The sequence below is a fragment of the Mesoplodon densirostris genome, chromosome 7 (genome assembly GCF_025265405.1).
Source record: "Mesoplodon densirostris isolate mMesDen1 chromosome 7, mMesDen1 primary haplotype, whole genome shotgun sequence".
NCBI lineage: Eukaryota > Metazoa > Chordata > Mammalia > Artiodactyla > Ziphiidae > Mesoplodon > Mesoplodon densirostris.
This window is the reverse complement of record NC_082667.1, coordinates 59988674-60011424: the sequence shown is the minus strand read 5'-3', so window position 1 is coordinate 60011424 and position 22751 is coordinate 59988674. Positions and strand designations below refer to the sequence as shown.

At 37.7% G+C, this 22751-nt stretch overlaps 1 protein-coding gene across 3 annotated transcripts in view; it reads right to left on the bottom strand.

Moving 5' to 3' along the window:
* Positions 1 to 22751, bottom strand: part of FCHSD2 (FCH and double SH3 domains 2) — a 299344-nt gene that overhangs the window by 43612 nt on the left and 232981 nt on the right. For 2 of the 3 annotated variants that reach the window (XM_060103088.1, XM_060103087.1), the window contains exons 11-12: positions 9649 to 9765; positions 311 to 415 (exon numbers count right to left, since the gene is read on the bottom strand). In XM_060103088.1, coding sequence (XP_059959071.1) covers positions 311 to 415; positions 9649 to 9765 — 222 coding nt within the window. The remainder of the gene's footprint in view (positions 1 to 310; positions 416 to 9648; positions 9766 to 22751) is intronic. The other variant, XM_060103089.1, reaches the window with a different exon arrangement.

The window sequence follows — 22751 nt, the reverse complement described above, 5'->3', positions numbered from 1 at the left end:
TCAATTTCTATACTATGCTGACTGATTTACTATGTAACTTGTGAAAACTTTAAAATTAATATCTTTATTGTGACTTAATTCTTTTGTTATTTGATGTTTCATGATTGTAAACTCTTCATAATGGGTTCAGTGTCTTTTTGTTATGTGTACTACCCTGTATGAAACAGGCACTCAAAAAGAATACTCTGGACACAGATGGTGAATCAATTTTCAAATTAATCAGTGTATAGAAACTGAATTCTAAAGGTCCACATCACGGCTGTGACATTGCTGGAGCTGGGCAAAATGCCACAATTAGCTGCCACCTCACCTCTGCTTTACGAATATTTTCTCTAGCTTCATCTATTTTCTGTTCCAACTCTGTTCGGCCTTGTTCTGAAACTGCAACTCCATGACATTCCAGATCATCTAGAACCTATTAAAGAAAATAGGAAAATGATGATTGCTTTCTATTTTTCTCTTTTTTTTTCTTAAAGTGACTAGAATATCTAGATAATTTTAAAGACTTTAGTGACAAGTGACCATGATTCCCTTTTTAACCTTTGTTTTCATTTATTTCTTTGATAATTTAAAAACCTCTGAAAACTGAGTTATTTGTAGTGAGGTGGATGGACCTAGAGACTGTCATACAGAGTGAAGTTAAGTCAGAAAGGAAAAACTAATACCATATGCTAACACATATATATGGAATCTAAAAAAAAAAAGGGTCTGAAGAACTTAGGGGCAGGACAGAAATAAAGACGCAGCCGTAGAGAATGGACTGGAGGACACGGGGAGGGGGAAGGGTAAGCTGGGACAAAGTGAGAGAGTGGCATGGACATATATACACTACCAAATGTAAAATAGATAGCTAGTGGGAAGCAGCTTCATAGCACAGGGAAATCAGCTCGGTGCTTTGTGACCACCTAGAGGGGTGGGATAGAGCTGCAACAGGGAGGAGATATGGGGATATATGTATATGTATAGCTGATTCATTTTGTTATACAGCAGAAACTAACACACAATTGTAAAGCAATTACACTCCAATAAAGATGTTAAAAAAAAAAACCCCAAAAAACCTCTGAAATAACTATAGACTTACAGGAAGTTGCAAAAGTAGTAGAGTCCCTTCCCCCAGCTTCCCCCAAGGGTAACAACTTATCTAACTATAGTACAATATAAAACCCAGAAAAAAAAAAAAAAAAAAAAAAAAAACCCAGAAAATTGACACTGGCACTATCTATAAACCTCATTTGAATTGCATGTTTTGATATGTATACCTTTAATTTTTTAAAATTACATGAATATAAAGCATTGTTTCTAAATAACAACTAATACAAAATGGTAAAAAGTCTGTTGTATCTTCATATCCCACCATGTCCTCTCCACCCCAAGATAAAGACTGTCCCATCAATTTATTTGTATTTTATCAAGCCATCTCTTATGTATTTCCTTACATGCTTTGTACAGTTTTGTTTGAAAAATAATAAAATGAGATCTACCTTCCCTTCAATGTGTCTAAGAAACCTTTTTGTGTTTGTACAAACTGATTGACATCATTCTCTAATTAATCCACAGATTCAATAGTTCAACCATACCATATTTTGTTTACTCTTACTTTATTGCTATTTGAGTTTTCAAATTTCTCAACACTATAAACAGTACTGTACAAACAACCTAGTCAATGATTCTTTGAACACATACGGGAATATTTATCTAAGGTAAAAACACAGAAGTGGAAACTGTACATTTTTATAGACATTGACAAATTGCTCACAAAAGGCGGTACCTACTCTTCTAGTAGTGTGTAAGAGCACGTTTCTCTATATTTCACCAACACTGGATATCGTCAATCTTTGAAATTTTATAAAAATTATCTCATTGTTTCAATTTTCATTTCTCTGTAACAGAATATCATTTCATATGTTTCTGGTCATCTCTACTTCTACTTTTATAAATGGGCAGTTCATATCCTCTATCCATTTTTCTACTTTTTTTGTCTTTTTCTTATTACTTAAATATATTTCCTTCTAGATATTAGTCCTTTTTCTGTTATTTATGTCACAAATATTTCCTTCCATTCTATTCCCTTTCTCTTCACTTTTAAAAGTTCTTTTGTTTTACAGAAATTTTTTATGGAGTCATATTTATCAATCATCTTCCTTTATGGGTTCTGGGTTTTGTGTCTTACTTAAGAAGCCACTGGTCATATGCCAAAAACATTCTATATGTTTTTGTTTTTTAGTTTTTAGTAGTCTTGTGTCTAGCATTTAGCTCTTTAATTCTTTTGAAATTTACCTTGTATATGGCAGAAGGGAGAAATCTAACTGCATATTTTTCCCAAATACACAGACAATTGCTTTAATGCGATTTACTGAATAAATCCTTTCCCCAAAGATCTGAAATACCATTAACATGTTTTTGATTTTTGACTTACTTATTTTTTATAAGTTTTTTTAAAAAGTAATTTAATATTTATTTATTTTTGGCTGCATTGGGTCTTCGCTGCTGCGTGCAGGCTTCCTCTAGTTGTGGCGAGTGGGGGCTACTTCCTTGTGGTGCACGGGCTTCTCATTGTTGTGGCTTCTTTTGTTGTGCAGCATGGGCTCTAGGCACACAGGCTTCAGTAGTTTCAGCACATGGGCTCAGTAGTTGTGGCTTGCGGGCTCTAGAGCACAGGCTCAGTAGTTGTGGAGCATGGGCTTAGCTGCTCCACTGCATGTGGGATATTCCTGGACCAGGGTTCAAACCCGTGTCCTTTGCACTGGCAGGCGGATTCTTAACCACTGCCCCACCAGGGAAGTCCAACATGCTTTTTATTATGAAATATTTCAAATACACTCAAAAGTAAAGAGACTAGTATGATGCACTCCTATATATTGATCACCAAGATTCAACAGTTAATGAGACTTTTCCACATTTGCTTTACCTACTATCCTTTGTTTTTCTTGTGCTAAAGCATTTTAAAGCAAATTCAGACATCCTGTCATTTCATTCCTATATGTTTTAGTGAAAGTCTCTAAAAACATGAACTTAAAAAAAATACAACCACAATACTGTTATCAGACCTAACAATAATTCCTTGGTAGCCTTAATATGCTGTTCAGGGCTTTCCTGGTGGTGCAGTGGTTAAGAACCGCCTGCCAATGCAGGCGGCACAGGTTCAAGCCCTGGTCCAGGAAGATCCCACATGCCAAGGAGCAACTAAGCCCATATGCCACAACTACTGAGCATGGGCTCTAGAGCCTGTGAGCCAAAACTACTGAACCCATGTGCCCCAACTAGTGAAGCCCGTGATCCACAACACGAGAAGCCACCGTAATGAGAAGCCCGCATACCACAACGAAGAGTAGCCCCTGCTCGCCGCAACTAGATAAAGCCCACAGGCAGCAATGAACACCCAACGCAGCCATAAATAAATAAATAAATGAACAAACAAATAAATAAATTTATATATATATATATATATATATATGTAAAAATTATGCTGTTCACCATTAAAATTCCCTGTCTGCCTGAAAATGACTTTTTAGGGTGGTTTGTTTGAATCAACAGCTAAAGGTCCATACATACACAGATCATTTTTTTGGATATATTTGTTAACTCTTGTATGATACTACAGTTTTAATTACTATAATCATTACTGCATCTTTCAGTATGTGTTAAGGCACAAATGTCTCATTATTGTTGTTACTGGCTATTCTTGTACATGAAGAAAAATTCAGATACATTTTAGGATCAGACTGTGAAGTTTCTCTAAAAATATTTTTTAAGTTTCATTGTGATTTCACTGAAATTACAAATAAATTTAATTTAAAAACCACATAACAAAAAGTCAGAGAAAGACAAATACTGTATGTTATCACTTATATGTGGAATCTAAAATATAAAACAAACTAGTGAAAATAACAAAAAAGAAACAGACTCACAGATATAAAGAACAAACTAGTGGTTACCAGTGGGGAGAGGGAAGGGGGAGGGGCGAAATAGGGGTACGGGATTAAGAGGTACAGACATGCATAAAGTCCAAAAGCTACAGGGATGTATTGTACAGCACAGGGAATACATCCAATATTTTATAATATAACAAATGGAGTATAATCTTTTTTTTTTTTTTTTTTTTTTTTTTGGAGTATAATCTTTAAAAATTGTGACTCACTATGTTGTACATCTGAAACACATAGTATTATAAATCAACTATACATCAATAAAAAAAGAATTTAAAAGTTAAAAAAAGATCCACAATATCTGAATCTCTCCAATTACCCATGTCTTCTTTGATAAAAAGAAAAAGTCTTTCTTCTTACAGGTCATGACACTGGTTGATTTATCAGTATTTTATTGCTGTGGTGAATAATTTTTTTCCAACTGCATTTTGCAATTGATTATTATTTCTAGCTAATATGAAAACTAATGATTTTTGTACGTAGTCTTGTTTCTATTGACTTTACTGAACTCTTAACTATGTCTGATAGTTTGACAGCTGGGTCTCATATTTTGGGTGGGGTACACAATCACCTCATCTATAAGTAATGACAGATGTACCTCTTCCAAATATTTAAACACCTTATCTTTCTTTCATTAAGAGCATTGACAAAGTGGTGATCACAGGTACTGTTTTCTTATTTTATCATTGTGGTAGGTAGAATGATCTCCAAAGATGTCCACACTCTAATCCCTGGAAATGTGTATATGTAAGACATAATTTACTGATATATTAGAGTTATAGACCTTAACACAGATTAATGTCTGGATTATCTGAGCGAGTCCAATCTCGTCACATGACTCCTCACAGGCAGAGAACTTTCTCTGGCTGGAGTGAGATGAGAGACAGGCCAAAAGAGAAGTCAGAGAGATTCCAAGCATGAGAAGGGTGCAATGCACTGCTCCTGACTCTGATGTAGGAGCCCATGTGCAAGGACCAGAGAGAGTGCCCTCTAGGAGCTAAGAGTAGCCCCTAGCTGTTACAGTTTAAAGAACTGTCATCAGCCCTACGGTTATAAGGAATTAGATTCTGACAACAACCTGAATGAGCTTGGAAGTGGATTCTCCCCCAGACGCCAGCCCAGTGGACACCTTGATTTCGGTCTTGTTAGAGATAGAGCAGAAAAACCAGCCAAGCCCACCCAGACTTCTAATGTACAGAAGTGTGAGACAATAAACTTCTATTGTTTTAAGCCACTAAGTTTGTGGTAATTTGTTATGGCAGCTATAGAAAACTAATACAACCATCAGCTATAATGTTTGCTCTAAGTTTCAGGAAGCTATCCTTGTCAGAGTGAAAAAGTCTTAATCCAGCTGGTTGGGAATTTCGTTTTACTTTTTAATCACTAAGGCATACAGAATTTTATGATGTGCTTTATTGGCAACTATGACAATAATTATATATTTTTTCATCTTTATTCTATAAACGCATTTTATTACACTGATATATTTTCTAATGTTGAATCGTCCTTGTACCCTAGTCATGTGCTTAAAACAGTTGGATTTATTTTTATTAAATTTTATTTAGCATTTTTACAAGTTTGTTACATCTTTGTTAAAAATCAGTTGACCATATATGTGTGTGCCTATTTCTAGACTCTTCACTTTGTTCCATTTATCTATAAGTCTATTCTTATACCAATAGAGTAACATCTTGATTACTGTAGTTTTGTGTCTTGAAATCAAGTAGAGTAAGCCCTCTAACTTTATCCTTATTTTTCAAAATTGATTTGGCTATACCAGATGATTTGCATTTCCATGTATGTCCTAGAAGCATTTTGTCAATTTCTACAAAAAAACCCTGCTGGGTGTTTGACTTGGATTTCATTCTATATATGGATTAACTTGGAGATAAATGGTATTTTAAAAATATTGAGACTTCTATTCCACTGGTCTATATGTTCTTATGCCAGTACTACAATGTCTTGAATACTACAGTTTTGTAATAAGTTTTGAAATTTGGAAGTATGAGTCCTCCAACTTTGTTCTTTTTCCAAGACTGTTTTGGGTATTTGGAGTCCCTTGAGATTCCATATGAATTTTACGGTAGGTTTTTCTATTTCTGCAATAAATACTGTTGAGATTTTCATAGGGATTGCATTGAATCTGTAGATCATTTGGGGTGGTATGTCATCTTAACACTACCTTCCATTCTGTGAAAGGAGGATGTCTTTCCACTTATATGTGTCTTTTTAAATTCCTTTCACCAGTGTTTTATACTTTTTAGTGTACAAGTATTTTGCCTCTTTGGTTAAGTTTATTCCTAAGGATTTTATTCTTTTTGATGGAAGTGTAAATGGAACTGTTTTCTTAACTTCCTTTTCTTTCTTTTTTATGTTTTGGTTTTTAAATTTATTTTACTGAAATATACTTGATTTACAATGTTGTGTTAATCTCCTTTTCTAATTATTCATTGTATAATGTATATTATATGGAGTAGAAATGCAACTGACTTTTGTGAGTTAATTTTGTTTCCTGCAACTTTGCTGAGTTTATTAGTTCTAACAGGTGTGCGTGTGTGTGTGTGTGTATGTGTGTGAGTGTGTATGTGTGTGAAATCTTTAGGATTTTCTACATATAAGATCATGTTGGGGCTTCCCTGGTGGTCCAGTGGTTAAGACTCCATACTCCCAATGCAGGGGGCCCCGGTTTGATCTCTGGTTGGGGAACTAAGATCCCACATACTGCAACTAAGCCCACATGCCACAACTAGAAAATCCCACGCGCCACAACTAGAGAAGAGTGCACACTGCAATGAAGACCCAGAGCAGCCTAAATAAATAAATAAATGATCCTGTCACTGGTGAACAGAGATAATTTTACTTCTTCTTTTCCAATTTGGATGCCTTTTATTTCTTTTTCTTGCCTAATTGCTGTGGCTAGAACTTCTAGTGCTATATTGAACAGAAGTAGTAAAAGGGGGCATCCTTGTCTTATTCCTGATCTTAGAGGAAAAGCTTTCAGTCTCTCACCATTGAGTATTACTGTTTTTTAACAACCTGAATATATGCTTCTTTATGTTTTACCTACCTGGGGTTTGTTGAACTCCTTGGATTTGTGGGTTTACAGTTTTTGTTAAGTTTGGACAATTTTCAGCTACAATTTTTTTCAAATATTTTTCTCTTTCATTTTATTGCTTAAACTATACCTTACTAGATTAAAGCCCATCAGAGGTCACACTATAAAGAACTAGAAAAGTCATTGAAATCTGTCTGTCTCTACCTCCTAGCAGAAAGACTCAACATGCCTTGACAACAGAGAGGGGAAACAGATTTATTTTTAACATGTGAACATTTACTTTCAAATAGAGTCAGACATTCTAGTGGAAAAAACCTCTTTGTGTGCTTCATATTTTGAAGTATAAAGCTGCAGTAATTAATCTCATCACTGTTTATTAGATGTGTGGTAGACAGATAACTTGTCTTTCTAGTTCACAAATTTTTTGATTGAGACAAACTGTATTAGAGGAACTGTACCCAAAAGCCTCATCTGTCCTTGAATCTGATTTAGATGACGAGATTCTAGATTTCAAGCTGGAGTCTGATGCTGAGCTTTGGGGAATTTTGGGTGAAGAGGAGAGTTATATTTTGCATGCAAGAGGCATGTGAACTGTTATGGCCAGAAGTTAGGCTGTGGCAGATTGTGTTTTTTGAAAAACAGCTACTACAGTATTTCCCATTCCACATGTTCTTCTAGAACCTTGCAATTTCCCCACCAAGAAATATTGATACTTTATGACCTCTCTCCTTGAATCTGGACAGGGCTTTGTGACTGCCTCAATTAATAAAAACATGACACAATTAAAATCTTGTTATTTCTGAGGCTAGATCAGAAAAGATGATATAGCTCTTACTTGGCTCACTCTTGGGGCTCACACCTTTGCAGCCCTGTGCTACCAGCTACCATGTAAGAAGTACAGCTAATCTGAAGCCACTATGTTGGAGAAACTGTATGGAGAGACCACAAAGAGACAGAGATGCATGAGGCGCTCTAATTATTCCAGTTCCCTGCTGTTCAAGTCTTCCTGGTCCAAACACCAGATATTTCAGTGGGGAAGCCTGTGAGATAACTCTAGCACCAGCCACTGTCTGATTGTAATTACATGACAGACCCCCACCCCCACCCCCTAAATGAGAACTGCCAAGCTGAGCCCATCCAATCCCCAGAGTAGTAAGAAACAATTTAAAAGATTCTCTTTTTGTGGCATTAAATTTGAGGTGGCTTGTTATGCAGCACTGGAACACTGAATTCAAGATGCCTGAGAAAAGATATGACAGTGAAAAGAAGATGTTAAAGTAGGCTAGAGGATATATGTATACACAGAAGAAAGGCCCAATGTTGGAGATGGTAATTTATTATTTGTTGGCAAATGAAACCACGGCAGTAGTAAAGACTGCCTAAAATGAGAATAAAGAATAAGAAAAGAAGATAGCCTAGTATGGAAGCGTAAGGAATTTAAAATGTAAATGTAAGATGAAGAAAGAAGAACCTTTAAAAAATCTAGGAATGCTAGAGAGGAAAAGGAAAACCATGACAGTGTTTAAGTCATGGATGACTAGAGAAGAGAATATCTCAAGACAAAGGGAACTGTCAATTGTGATACAACTGCCAACGGGTTCAGTAAGATAAGAAATTAAAGTGGCCATTTTGGATTTAGTAACAGAGACATCACTGGTAATTTTGGCGTGTGCAGTCTCTATGAATTGGTGCAGGGAAAGGGGAAGAAGGGAAAGCTCAAATGTAATGGGCTAAAAAATAAGTGGGAGGTTAGGAAATACAGATACTAAACACAGACAATTCTCTTAAGAAGCTGGATATGAAGGTAAAGAAAAAGAAAAATAAAGTTATAAATAAATGGAAAATAGAAAAAAATTTACTATATCTAAAATAATTTCTTTGTACTTAAAGTTTCGTCTTTTTTTAAGATTTATTTATTATTTAGTTATTTACTTTATTTTTGGCTGCGTTGGGTATTAGTTGAGGCACGTGGGATCTTCGTTGAGGCATGCAGGATCTTTCATTGTGGCGTGCAGGCTTCTCTCTAGTTGTGGCGTGTGGGTTTTCTCTTCTCTAGTTGTGGTGCACAGGCTCCAGGGCACAAGGGCTCTGTAGTTGTGGTGTGTGGGTACCAGAGCACACAGGCTCTGTAGTTTGAGGCATGCAGGCTCTCTAGTTGAGGTACGCAAGCTCAGTAGTTGTGGCACGTGGACTTAGTTGCCCCGCGGAATGTGGGATCTTAGTTCCCTGACCAGGGATTGAACCCGCACCCCCAGCATTGTTAAGGAGGATTCTTTACCACTGGACCATCAGGGAAGTCCCTGAAGTGTAGTCTTGAAGATACATTTTCATGGAATCTACAACTGCATCTTCAGAAAGTCTGTCTTGGAGATGAAAAGCCCAATTCAACATATGCACATCTCTTCCACTGCCCAAAAGATTATAATACACTATCACTAGTCTTCCTTAAGCAATTCTATGGCAAACAGATAAATTACTGTGTTGCTGCTAGAGGGCTTAAGGAATTTTCAAGTTTAGTAGATAGCTGAGAACATACTTCTGAGTGCTGAGAAATTATAGAAAAAACATCTATCGGATATTTTCCACATCAATAAAATTCAACTCCTTAAACTGGTTTGACACTTGGCTTAATGCTAGATGTAACCTAAGATTCTCTATCACACTTACCCGTTGTTGGTGAACAATATTTTTGTGCTCTCGTGCCACACGTGTGGCCCATTTCCGAGCCTCTTTGTTTAAACTGTGCTCCTCTGTGGTCCCAGTTTCTGATTCTAACTGTCGGCTCTACAACACAAGAGAAAACAGAGAGAAAAGTACTGTTATCCTTATTGAAATCACTAATATTTTGTAGGTAGACCAGAGGGCCTTCACTTTATCAGCACTCAAAACAGGAGGCATGCTCCACTACTGTGGGAAGCAATGTCTCATGTCACAGAAGATTAGCAGAAGACAAAGAGGACGGTATGAAAACCGTAAATGATCACAGATTTTTGTCTTACATTGCTGAACATAAAGCTTCATCTCTAACTGTAGCATGATCCATTTTGGGTATAAAGCAAGCTAGCTAAGCTAAGTAAAGAAGAAAAAGTATTCATGCCAACCTACTATGACACTAAAATAGTTGCACAGACAAAATGGAAACAACTCAACAGTTTCAATGGGATTAAAGAATCATTGCATAGAAATAAAACAATACAATAACAGCGACACAACCTATCCATCCTCAAAAATATTGGGTTTAATTTAGTTATACTTACCACCAAACCTCAAACTAGCTTTTGTCGTTCTTCTGGGCCTTAATGTCATCTCAAAGATAGGGGTGCTAGATCAAATGATTACTAAGGGCTTCTTCTTGCCCTAAAACGCTGTAACCATATTTCACAAAGAACAAACTGAAAAATCTAACTAAACAAGAGTAATATTTAACCACTATTATGCAAGGTACTGTGGAAAGTGCTTCACATAACTTTTATAACAATCTTATGAGATAGTCACACAGTCATTTTATAGAAAAGGAAATCAAGGCTCAGAGATGTTAAATAAAATTTCCAGTGTGCGCCAGATATTCAATGTTACAACTTCTGATTCCAGAATTAGAGCTCTTAACCACTAAACTATTTTAACTTTCTCTAAACTCTTAAGAACCCATGAAAAAAACTTTACTAAAATAACTAGGAAAGAAAATAATTTTTTAAAATATGAATTATCCAAAGATGATTGTAATACAAAAAGCAAAATTTTAGAGTGGAAAGATCTTTAAAAACTGACTTTTGTGGGACTTCCCTGGTGGTCCAGTGGTTAAGAATCCACCTTCCAATGCAGGGGATGCGGGTTCCATCCCTGGTCGGGGAACTAGGGTCCCACATGCTGCAGAGCAACTAAGCCTGTGCCCTGCAAGGAAAGATCCCACATGCCCTGCATGTGCAATGCAGCCAAAAGTAAATAAATATTAAAAAAGAAAGAAAAAAAACCCAAACTGGCTTTTGCAAGGTCACATAGCTCAAAATTGGTAAACAGGATTTGATAAATTGGATTAAAAATTTAATATTTTTGTTGGGGGGACTGTAGGCAAGGTTGAAAAACTTTTACTCTATGCAGACATTTCAGCTAAAGCTAGATTATATAATGATAAATGAATTGAAACATATCCAAATCTAACCAACTTTACATTTACATTTTATACCGATTCATTCTTTGGGCTATTAGGGAACTAATTCTCTTATTATATTGATTTTGAAAAAGGATCTAGGCATTTACATTATCTGTCCTCAGAAGCCAGGGTTTAAAAAGTTAAAACCTGGATGAAGATGCAAATGTAATCTATAGGATGTATGGTAGAAAGGTATACTCTGAAGAGCCCAGGTACAGGGTTTTAAGCCAGATAAACCCAGTTTTAATCCTCTCTATGCCATTTATTAGCTTCATGATCTTGGGCTGTTAGTTAATCTGTGTCTTAGTTACAGCCAAAAATTGGTGAAAGTGCCACCTATCTCATAGAGGTTATTTAGGGCAAAACGAGGTCATATTTTAAACATTCTCTTATGGTATATACATAAGCATCCAATAGATGGTAACTGCTAATGTTAAAGACCCAACAGAAAATTACTTGAAACAAAAAATTTTGTCATTACTGTTAATAAAAAAGTCCAAATAATTCCCAGGTTCTTGATAGCCCAAATAATGAACCAAAAACAAGACCAAAGATATAATGAAAGGATCTCAAAGAGAATGAACTTACAGAGCACAGAATAGATGAGAAAGGAGGCAACTGATAGAGAAATTTAACTTTTATTACTGAGGTACATTTTAGGAACTGGTAAATGGATCTAAAAATGTGTGTTGGCTGCATGGCCAACGTGCCCGTACAGAATCTGTACCTTTTTACTGAGTATTATCTGTGCTTAAAAGCTGGAGAAATAAAGATAGGGTTTTTTTCTCATTCCCTATGGGTTTACTATTACTCAGGAGTGCCCAATGATCAGAACAGATCACAATTACCACTGATCGGGTGATGTGACTTTGGGACCCTCTGGGCAGGGAATAATAACACATAACTAAAATTCAAGTAAATTGATCTTTTTCATGAATTCTGAAATCAAGCCATGGAAAAACATGGCTACCTATAATACAGTTCTAGACAAATGAGAATTCCATACAAGGCAAACACAGCCCAGGGTACTAAACAATACATAGAGAAATGTTCTAATGCCACTCCGGAGATCAAAGATGAATATAAATCTGAATCTAGTAAAGATCATTACCTTTTAAAATGGTGGTATCAGTAGTGGTTGATTCCAGCAAAGGAATGCTAGTGACTGCTTCTTTTTAAAATGCTGGCTAATTTAATCATTGGTTCATACTTTTAACACTTTTCCTTTTACCTCTTAAAGGTATAGTTAAAATACATAAAGGAATAGTAACATATAGGCTATTAAGCACAATAATTTTTTTTTTTGCGGTACGCGGGCCTCTCACTGATGTGGCCTCTCCCGTTGTGGAGCACAGGCTCCGGACACGCAGGCTCAGCGGCCATGGCTCACGGGCCCAGCCGCTCCGCGGCATGTGGGATCTTCCCGGACCGGGGCACGAACCCGTGTCCCCTGCATCGGCAGGCGGACTCTTTTTTTTTTTTTTTTTTTTTTTTGCGGTATGCGGGCCTCTCACTGTTGTGGCCTCCCCCGTTGCGGAGCGCAGGCTCCGGACGCGCAGGCTCAGCGGCCATGGCTCACGGGCCCAGCCGCTCCGCGGCATATGGGGTCCTCCCAAACCGGGGCACGAACCCGTATCCCCTGCATCGGCAGGCGGACTCTCAACCACTTGCGCCACCAGGGAGGCCCCTGCAGGCGGACTCTTAACCACTGCGCCCCCAGGGAAGCCCTAAGCACAATAATTTAAAGAACACTGTTATTTTCCTGAAGCAGAACATGAGACTTTTACAATTAAATATCAAACAGTACTGTAGCCTAGCTCTGGAAAAGTGCACTTATTTAACTTGATTATTTTTAAAGAGGCATATATTATAACATAACAATTCTCAGAGTAATAGTAGCACAAAAATAATTCAAATAAATTACAAACTGAAGAGAAATGCTATAAAAGGAATTTCCTATCGACTTCTAAATGTAGATTAGGTAGTTTTTTATTAGTCTGTCAGTTTGGGTTATTTGATAAGTTAGGTCAACTAAATGTGATTCTTGAAAACTTTGGAAACATCAGATTTCAAAAATCATACAAGCTTTAATAAAAAATTTCAGAAGCAGATAGGTCTTTTCCTGGAAAATAAATGTCAATCCAAACACAAGCCTATGCTTTTGAGTACTGTTCCCTCTGGTTGGAATAACTCCCCTATATTTTTGTGTCCACAGACAAATTCCTAGTTATTCTTCAAATCTCAGTTCAAGTCCTTGTTCTCTGTGAAATCTTCCCTGACTTTCCCAGAGAGACTCAGTGGCTCCTTCACTTTAGACATATCTCCATTATATTAATTTATTAATTTGTTAGACATCTACTGAGTGGCTACTGCCAGGTCAACATCACATTATACTGTGACTGCTGCATGTATGTTTCCTATTTGTCTTTAGGCAATCTGAGGCCTTGAAAGGATACATTTCCTGGCATCCAGCACCACGCCTAATAGTACACAGAATGCCCTCAGTAAAGGCTGATAAACATATAACCTAAAGTGAGGGACAGGCCACCAGATTATTAGAATGGTGCCTTCAGAGGGACAAGAGAATAAACATACTGAATTAGAATCAGTTTCTAATAGATGAAGGAAAGTATTTTGTGTAGGGAAGAACAGAATGAACAGAGGCGAAAGGGGACTAATTTATTGAGAACCATGCATTTTAATACAGGTTCTCAAAGCTCACTTGAGGATTGAGATCCCTCTCCCACTTGTAAAATAAAAGGTCTCTTCCTTCATGTTTAAATTCTCACTACAAAATCCACTCAAAATGGATGACTAAGGAAGGAATTTTTTTTTAATCTCCCAATTAAGGAATTTTTATACATTTTATTTTATGAAATTTATTTGTTCTTTAAAAAGCAGGGCTTCCCTGGTGGCGCAGTGGTTGAGAGTCCGCCTGCCCATGCAGGGGACATGGGTTCGTGCCCCGGTCCGGGAAGATCCCATGTGCCGCGGAGCGTCTGGGCCCATGAGCCATGGCCGCTGAGCCTGCGCGTCCGGAGCCTGTGCTCCGCAACGGAAGAGGCCACAACAGTGAGAGGCCCACGTACCGCAAAAAAAATCTTCCAACAAACAAAAGCCCAGGACCAGACGGCTTCACAGGCGAATTCTATCAAACATTTACAGAAGAGCTAACACCTATCCTTCTCAAACTCTTCCAAAATATAGCAGAGGGAGGAACACTCCCAAACTCATTCTATGAGGCCACCATCACCCTAATACCAAAACCAGACAAAGATGTCACAAAGAAAGAAAACTACAGGCCAATATCACTGATGAACATAGATGCAAAAATCCTCAACAAAATACTAGCAAACAGAATCCAACAGCACATTAAAAGGATCATACACCATGATCAAGTGGAGTTTATCCCAGGAATGCAAGGATTCTTCAATACATGCAAATCAATGTGATATACCATATTAACAAACTGAAGGAGAAAAACCATATCATCATCTCAATAGATGCAGAGAAAGCTTTCGACAAAATTCAACACCCATTTATGATAACCCTCCAGAAAGTAGGCATAGAGGGAACTTTCCTCAACATAATAAAGGCCATACATGACAAACCCACAGCCAACATCATCCTCAATGGTGAAAAACTGAAACCATTTCCTCTAAGATCAGGAACAAGACAAGGTTGCCCACTCTCACCACTATTATTCAACATAGTTTTGTGAAGTTTTACCCACAGCAATCAGAGAAGAAAAAGAAATAAAAGGAATCCAAATCAGAAAAGAAGAAGTAAAGCTGTCACTGTTTGCAGATGACATGATACTATACATAGAGAATCCTAAAGATGCTACCAGAAAACTACTGGAGCTAATCAATGAATTTGGTAAAGTAGCAGGATACAAAAATAATGCACAGAAATCTCTTGCATTCCTATACACTAATGATGAAAAATCTGAAAGTGAAATTAAGAAAACACTCCCATTTACCACTGCAACAAAAAGAATAAAATATCTAGGAATAAACCTACTTAAGGAGACAAAAGCCCTGTATGCAGAAAATTATAAGACACCGATGAAAGAAATTAAAAATGATACAAACAAATGGAGAGATATACCATGTTCTTGGATTGGAAGAATCAACACTGTGAAAATGACTATATTACCCAAAGCAATCTACAGATTCAGTGCAATCCCTATCAAACTACCACTGGCATTTTTCACAGAACTAGAACAAAAATTCCACAATTCGTATGGAAACACAAAAGACCCCGAAAAGCCAAGGCAATCTTGAGAAAGAAAAATGGAGCTGGAGGAATCAGGCTCCTGGACTTCAGACTATACTACAAAGCTATAGTAATCAAGACAGTATGGTACTGGCACAAAAACAGAAATATGCATCAATGGAACAGGATAGAGGGCCCAGAGATAAACCCACACACATATGGTCACCTTATCTTTGATAAAGGCTGCAAGAATATACAGTGGGGAAAAGACAGCCTCTTCAATAAGTGGTACTGGGAAAACTGGACAGCTCCATGTAAAAGAATGAAATTAGAACACTCCGTAACACCATACACAAAAGTAAACTCAAAATGGATTAAAGACCTAAATGTAAGGCCAGACACTATTAAACTCTTAGAGGAAAACACAGGCAGAACACTCTATGACAGAAATCACAGCAAGGTCCTTTTTGACCCACCTCCTAGAGAAATGGAAATAAAAACAAAAATAAACAAATGGGAACTAATGAAACTTCAAAGCTTTTGCAGAGCAAAGGAAACCATAAACAATATGAAAAGACAACCCTCAGAATGGGAGAAAATATTTGCAAATGAAGCAATTGACAAAGGATTAATCTCCAAAATTTACAAGCAGCTCATGCAGCTCAATATCAAAAAAAACAAACAACCCAATCCAAAAATGGGCAGAAGACCTAAATACACATCTCTTCAAAGAAGATATACAGATTGCCAACAAACACATGAAAGAATGCTCAACATCATTAATCACATCATTAATCATTAGAGAAATGCAAATCAAAACTACAATGAGATATCATCTCACACTGGTCAGAGTGGCCATCATCAAAAAAACTACAAACAATAAATGCTGGAGAGGGTGTGGAGAAGAGGGAACCCTCTTGCACTGTTGGTGGGAATGTAAATTGATACAGTCACTATGGAGAACAGTATGGAGGTTCCTTAAAAAACTAAAAACAGAACTACCATACGACCCAGCAATCCCACTACTGGGCATATACCCTGAGAAAACCATAATTCAAAAAGAGTCATGTACCACAATGTTCATTGCAACTCTATTTACAATAGCCAGGACATAGAAGCAACCTAAGTGTCCATCGACAGATGAATGGATAAAGAAGATGTGGCACATATATACAACGGAATATTACTCAGCCATAAAAAGAAATGAAATTGAGTTATCTGTAGTGAGGTGGATGGACCTAGAGTCTGTCATACAGAGTGAAGTAAGTCAGAAAGAGAAAAACAAATATCGTATGCTAACACATATATATGGAATCTAAAGAAAAAAAAAAGGTCATGAAGAACCTAGGGGCAAGATGGGAATAAAGACACAGACCTACTAGAGAATGGACTTGAGGATACGGGGAGGGGAAGGGTAAGTTGGGACAAAGTGAGACAGTGGCATGGACATATATACACTACCAAACGTAAGGTAGATAGCTAGTGGGAAGCAGCCACATAGCACAGGGAGATCAGCTTGGTGCTTTGTGACCACCTAGAGGGGTGGAATAGGGATGGTGGGAGGGAGGGAGACGCAAGAGGGAAGAGATATCGGGACATATGTATAACTGATTAACTTTGTTATAAAGCAGAAACTAACACACCATTGTAAAGCAATTATACTCCAATAAAGATGTTAAAAAAAAGTAGCCATTACAAATGAAGTACATTTACTCCTCAAATACATTTACGTTGTACATATATAATATTTACTTCCCAAAGAAACCTAGCTGTGTCATCCTGGCTAATGTACTTAACTTCCTCTCTGGGCCTCAGCTTTCTCAATTGAAAATCAAGACATCTGAAGATGAGATGAAATCTCAGATCCTTGCCAGTGCTGAAATTAATTTCAAGAGAACAAACAGGCTCATGCATTGGCTGTAAGCAGAGGGAACAGTGTGTTTCTCTGGATAAGAGACCCAGAAATTTTGCTATCCTACTGCTACTGCTCTGAGCTCCAAATTTCTTTTTAGCATTATCTGAGAGCCTCGCCTAACTCAAGAACAGAAGAGCCTCTGTAAAAATGATAAAAATATTCCTAAAACATATTTCTAATTTACTTGGAATTTTAAATTCATGACATAATTTTAGGAGGTACTGGAGATGAAAAACATAAAGACAAACCACTTGACGGGAGGTCAGGATGTCAGATTTCTGAGATGGTTAGGGAGTATAGATAATGCAGATATTAGATATCTATGATATACTACTGAATGAGAAAAAAAAGCTTAAATTCAAGTCTATTTTAAATCTACTTACACAAAGTTGTGTATCCGCATCTATGTAAGTAGGTACCTGCAGAGAGATGTTCAGAAGGATATTGACCAAAATATTACCAGTGGTTACCTATGAACAGTGAGGGTTTAGGTGAAAACTTTTTTTATGCTTTTTTATAATTAGAAAACTAAAAAGCTATGTTAATTTTAAAAAGGGGTATCATTTATTGACTATTTAAGCTCTGTGCTAACTGCTTTACATACATTTAGTTCTCAAAACAATACTAATAGGGACTATTCTCAATTTATAGGTATGGAAATCTAGGCTCAAAAAATGTATGTGCCTTTCTGAAGCCACTTAGCCAGTAAGTGCTGGATCTAGAGCTTGTATTGAGACCTCTTGAGATTCCTTGCTATTTTTATATGACCATACTGTCTCATTAATTATTCTATTTATCTAATGCCAATATTGATAACATAGAGAGATAGTAATATTGAAAAAGACATTGCTAAAATACAAATTTCTTTTCAATGAAATTTTGTCTAGGCTTTTACTTAAATGTTAAGACATCTTTTGATTTAGGGACTTTCCTGGCGGTCCAGTGGTTAGGACTCCGCACTTCCACTGCAGGGGGCATGGGTTCCATCCCTAGTCAGGAGGGCAGAGAGCTAAGATGCCGAAAGCCATATGGTGCAGCCAAAAAAAAAAAAAAAGAAAAGACATCTTTTGATTTAATTTTGTTATTAGAAAAACAAAAGCCAAACTCTTTCAAGAGTTTAGGAAGGCTTTCAGAGCCTAGCAATGTTGTTTTTAAAAATTACCAATCTTTTTAGAAGGTAATATTAAAATAGTCTTTTCAAAATTTACAGTTATTAAATAACTTTAAAGAACTACACTACAGAGTGTTGTTTTTTTTTTTTTTTTTTTTTGGCTGCGCAGCTTGCGAGATCTTAATTCCCTGACCAGGGACTGAACCCAAGCCCTTGGCAGTGAAAGTGAGGAGTCCTAACCACTGGACCATCAGGGAATTCCCGCTCATTCCAATATATTCTTTTTATTTATTTTTTTTCTTTTTGCGGTATGTGGGCCTCTCACTGTTGTGGCCTCTCCCGTTGCGGAGCACAGGCTCCGGACGCGCAGGCCCAGCGGCCATGGCTCACGGGCCCAGCCGCTCCGCGGCATATGGGATCCTCCCAGACCGGGGCACGAACCCGTATCCCCTGCATCGGCAGGCGGACTCTTAACCACTGCGCCACCAGGGAGGCCCTCTTTTTTTTTTTTTTAATTTTTTATTTATTTATTTTTGCTGTGTTGGGTCTTCGTTTCTGTGCGAGGGCTTTCTCTAGTTGTGGCAAGTGGGGGCCACTCTTCACCGCAGTGTGCGGGCCTCTCACTATCGCGGCCTCTCTTGTTGCGGAGCACAGGCTCCAGACGCGCAGGCTCAGCAGTTGTGGCTCACGGGCCTAGTTGCTCTGCGGCATGTGGGATTTTCCTAGACCAGGGCTTGAACCCGTGTCCCCTGCATTGGCAGGCAGATTCTCAACCACTGCGCCACCCGGGAAGCCCCAATATATTCTTGATATATTAGTCTTTAAGTCATCTTAACTGTTTTGTCCTTAGACAAAGATACGATTTCAGTTCATTTTAAGGTTAGCATAAGGGTATAGAATGTTCAGACAGATATCTGAGCCTGCATGCAGAAGGACAAAGTGAGTATGGATAGAAAAGCTGATTTTCACACAAGAAACACAGTCATTATTTTTCAAGTCTGTAACCAAAATATAACCATTTGAAAGAGAGGAAAAGAGATAGTCATGTATGATGAATGAAAACCACTAACAGAGTAAGATACTAGCATTCCAACCCATTTTTAAGAAAGATAATGTTCGGGTTGTCATGCTAATATCATATGCCAGGAACAATCTTATTAACCCTCATTCAAGGGATCTGCACTACTTGTTTACTGGTAGATAAGAGATGTATTGTGTTAAATATTTGATCCAACTTATTCTTTATGAAATTTACTACTACACTGTTAATTATTTTAAGAAAGTTAATTATTATTTGTTCTCAGAAGGACCTCTTCAAGTAAAAAGCATCTGGATCTTTGTAGGCTATTATATTCTTAGCACTCATGTTTATACAAGTTCACAGTCCTGTAATTTTGAAATCCAAAACGCTCTGAAGGGGCTTCCCTGGTGGCGCAGTGGTTGAGAGTCCGCCTGCCGATGCAGGGGACACGGGTTCGTGCCCTGGTCCGGGAAGATCCCACATGCCGCAGCGCGGCTGGGCCCGTGAGCCATGGCCGCTGAGCCTGTGCGTCTGGAGCCTGTGCTCCGCAACGGGAGAGGCCCGCGTACCGCAAAAAAAAAAAAAAAAAAAAACGCTCTGAAAATCGTTGTTTTTTTTCTTTTTCTTTTTGGTAAGTTTGGAGCTAAAATTTGACTTGAACTAAAGAGAGGTTATTTATAGTTTTCATTTATTTCATTTGATGTGAATATTCAAATCTTTTATTGCAAAAATGCTGTGTTTGATCATTGAGTACTTCCACACACCCTGCTCAGGGTGTTACATAGTATATGACAGATGGATTACCTTTCTAAAACCTGAAAGATTCCAAATTTTGAGACACACTGACAAAGCTTTTGATAGGAGATTGTGGATTTTTTTTTTTTTTTTTTTGCCACACTGCACAGTATGTGGAACTTTCCCAACCAGGGATTGAACCCGTGCCCCTTGCAGTGGATGTGTGGAGTCTCTACCACTGGACCACCAGGGAAGTCCGAGACCGTGGATCTTTAAGTCACATATTTTGTGGAGAGAAGTGTAGCAGTTCCTTATGAAACATAATTTAACTTATTCTGATTTAACTATGCTTGGATAGCAGCACTTTCACTTAGAAGAGAAGTGGCAACTCATCCGGATAACTGGGTTGAGTGTGCCTTGTTTCTCAGGGGAGTAAACTGGAAGACAATTAATGTTGCTTGAGTTTTTGAACATTTCTGGAAAACCTTGGACAACTGAGGAAGAGGATATACAATTACAATAAGGCTGGGCTGAGGAGCTAATGAGAACTCTGAGAAAGGCATACCCTTCTCTTGTCTTGGCTTAGAATACCAAAGGTAAATCTGAAAGGAGAATATGTCCCTGACATGAAAACAGAAGATTACAAAAAAGCCTTGTGTCTGGTACCCTCTAGACATATGTAGAGGCATGACTGGATGGAACAACCTCAAGAGGAGTATACCTTTAGTTTGGTAGCTCCAACAGAGACTTTGCTTTAAGAGCTATAATCACAAGGTATATTAAAAAAAAAAGTGAACTTCCAGGCTCCTTGCATGTCAGTACGTTACCAAGGCATCTATGGAAAGCTCTGGATTCCTCTCAATGGCTAGAAAAGGCACCAGACTGGGAGAAAGATTATATAGATGGTAAGTTTTCTGTGAAAAGTAAGTCCTTTTTGAAAGGCTGAAGAACTTAGACCCCTTTGAACACTTGACTGTAGGTACTGCTGATTCTAGAAAGTGACACATGTCTATAATCAGGGTCTTTCATTTTTGGATACTGTTGCCAGTATATGTACAGGATGATGGTACCTACAGGATGATGGTACCTATTTACCCATCAGGAGGATTTTTCATAAATTCTCTATCACAATGCTTTCATGATGATGAGCCAATGCTATATGCAATGTAAGATTCCCATCAACAGAAAGAGCCACTTGTAACAATCAGAGCTTTCAGGTAAATTCTCTGCATGATATATTGACTCCATATAGTCTTTTATAGACAAGGGCATTTTTGTTAAATACTTATTTTTAAATAAATGCATAAAATGCCCCACGTAAGTGAAACGTTAATGTGCAAAATCCTAATTGCAGCAAGTGTTCTTCTTAATATAACTGTTAATCTATAGAAGGCAGAATTAAACATCAGAACTAGCAGTTCAAATAACAGGAAAAGATCATATGTTGGAAATTTAATCTCAGCTCTTTTATCATTATCTGTGAAGATCTTATTATTTGCAGTTCAGAGAAGGTAAAGAGGAAAAGGTCTTCTCATCCCCACCAGGAAGTTTGAGGGAAACGTTTCCTTAAGTTTTTCCTGCTTGTATAGGTCATACTTATCTAAGTTTCGTGGGCGTGCATGTTTCTCGTATTATTCCCCATCCCAGGTTGACCTTGTCCTTTTTCATAGGATGTGAGGAAATGCTCCCTAAGGGTACACATCACTAGTTCTGGTAATGGAAGGGAGACACACTGAGATGTACACAGGGCAGAGAGGTGCTGAGCAAGGCAAGTCATGTACTTATAAGAAGAATAAGAATGGACACTAATCGTTAGCTATTGGCTACTCTTTATTCCACACAGATTGCCTTTTAGCCTTAAAAACTGCTGAGAGGTTGGTGAGTTATGCCTTGTAGAATAAAACAGAGCAGAAGTCCCAAGGGACTTTCAGTGATAGACTTAGTAAGGGAGTTGAGAACTGGGGGCCATGACTGCAATATTTTATTTTATTTATTTATTTATTTATTTATTTATTTATTTTTGCGGTATGTGGGCCTCTCACTGTTGTGGCCTCTCCCATTGTGGAGCACAGGCTCCGGACTCACAGGCTCAGCGGCCATGGGTCACGGGCCCAGCCGATCCGCGGCATGTGGGATCTTCCCGGACCGGGGCATGAACCCGTGTCCCCTGCATCGGCAGGCGGACTCTCAACCACTGCGCCACCAGGCAAGCCCGACTGCAATATTTTATAATCTTGGTAATGTCTTCTATATTTGATATTTTAGTATTTCTTATAGTAATTAGTGGCACAACCTAAAAAAATGAAATGTGCCTGTCTTGTGGATAGAAAAAAAAAAAAAGGCTGTCAACATTTATTTTCTATCTACTATGTGCCAGGCACTGAGTCAAGTTTAATTTTCAAACTCAAAGAAGTATAGTCATTTCATACAAGGAAGCTGAATCAAAGAGCTTAAATATATATAAATATGTAAATAAAAATAAACACATACCTTTTTAAAAAAAATTCCATATATATGTGTTAGCATACGGTATTTGTTTTTCTCTTTCTGACTTACTTCACTCTGTGTGAGACTCTAGGTCCATCCACCTCACTACAAATAACTCAATTTCATTTCCTTT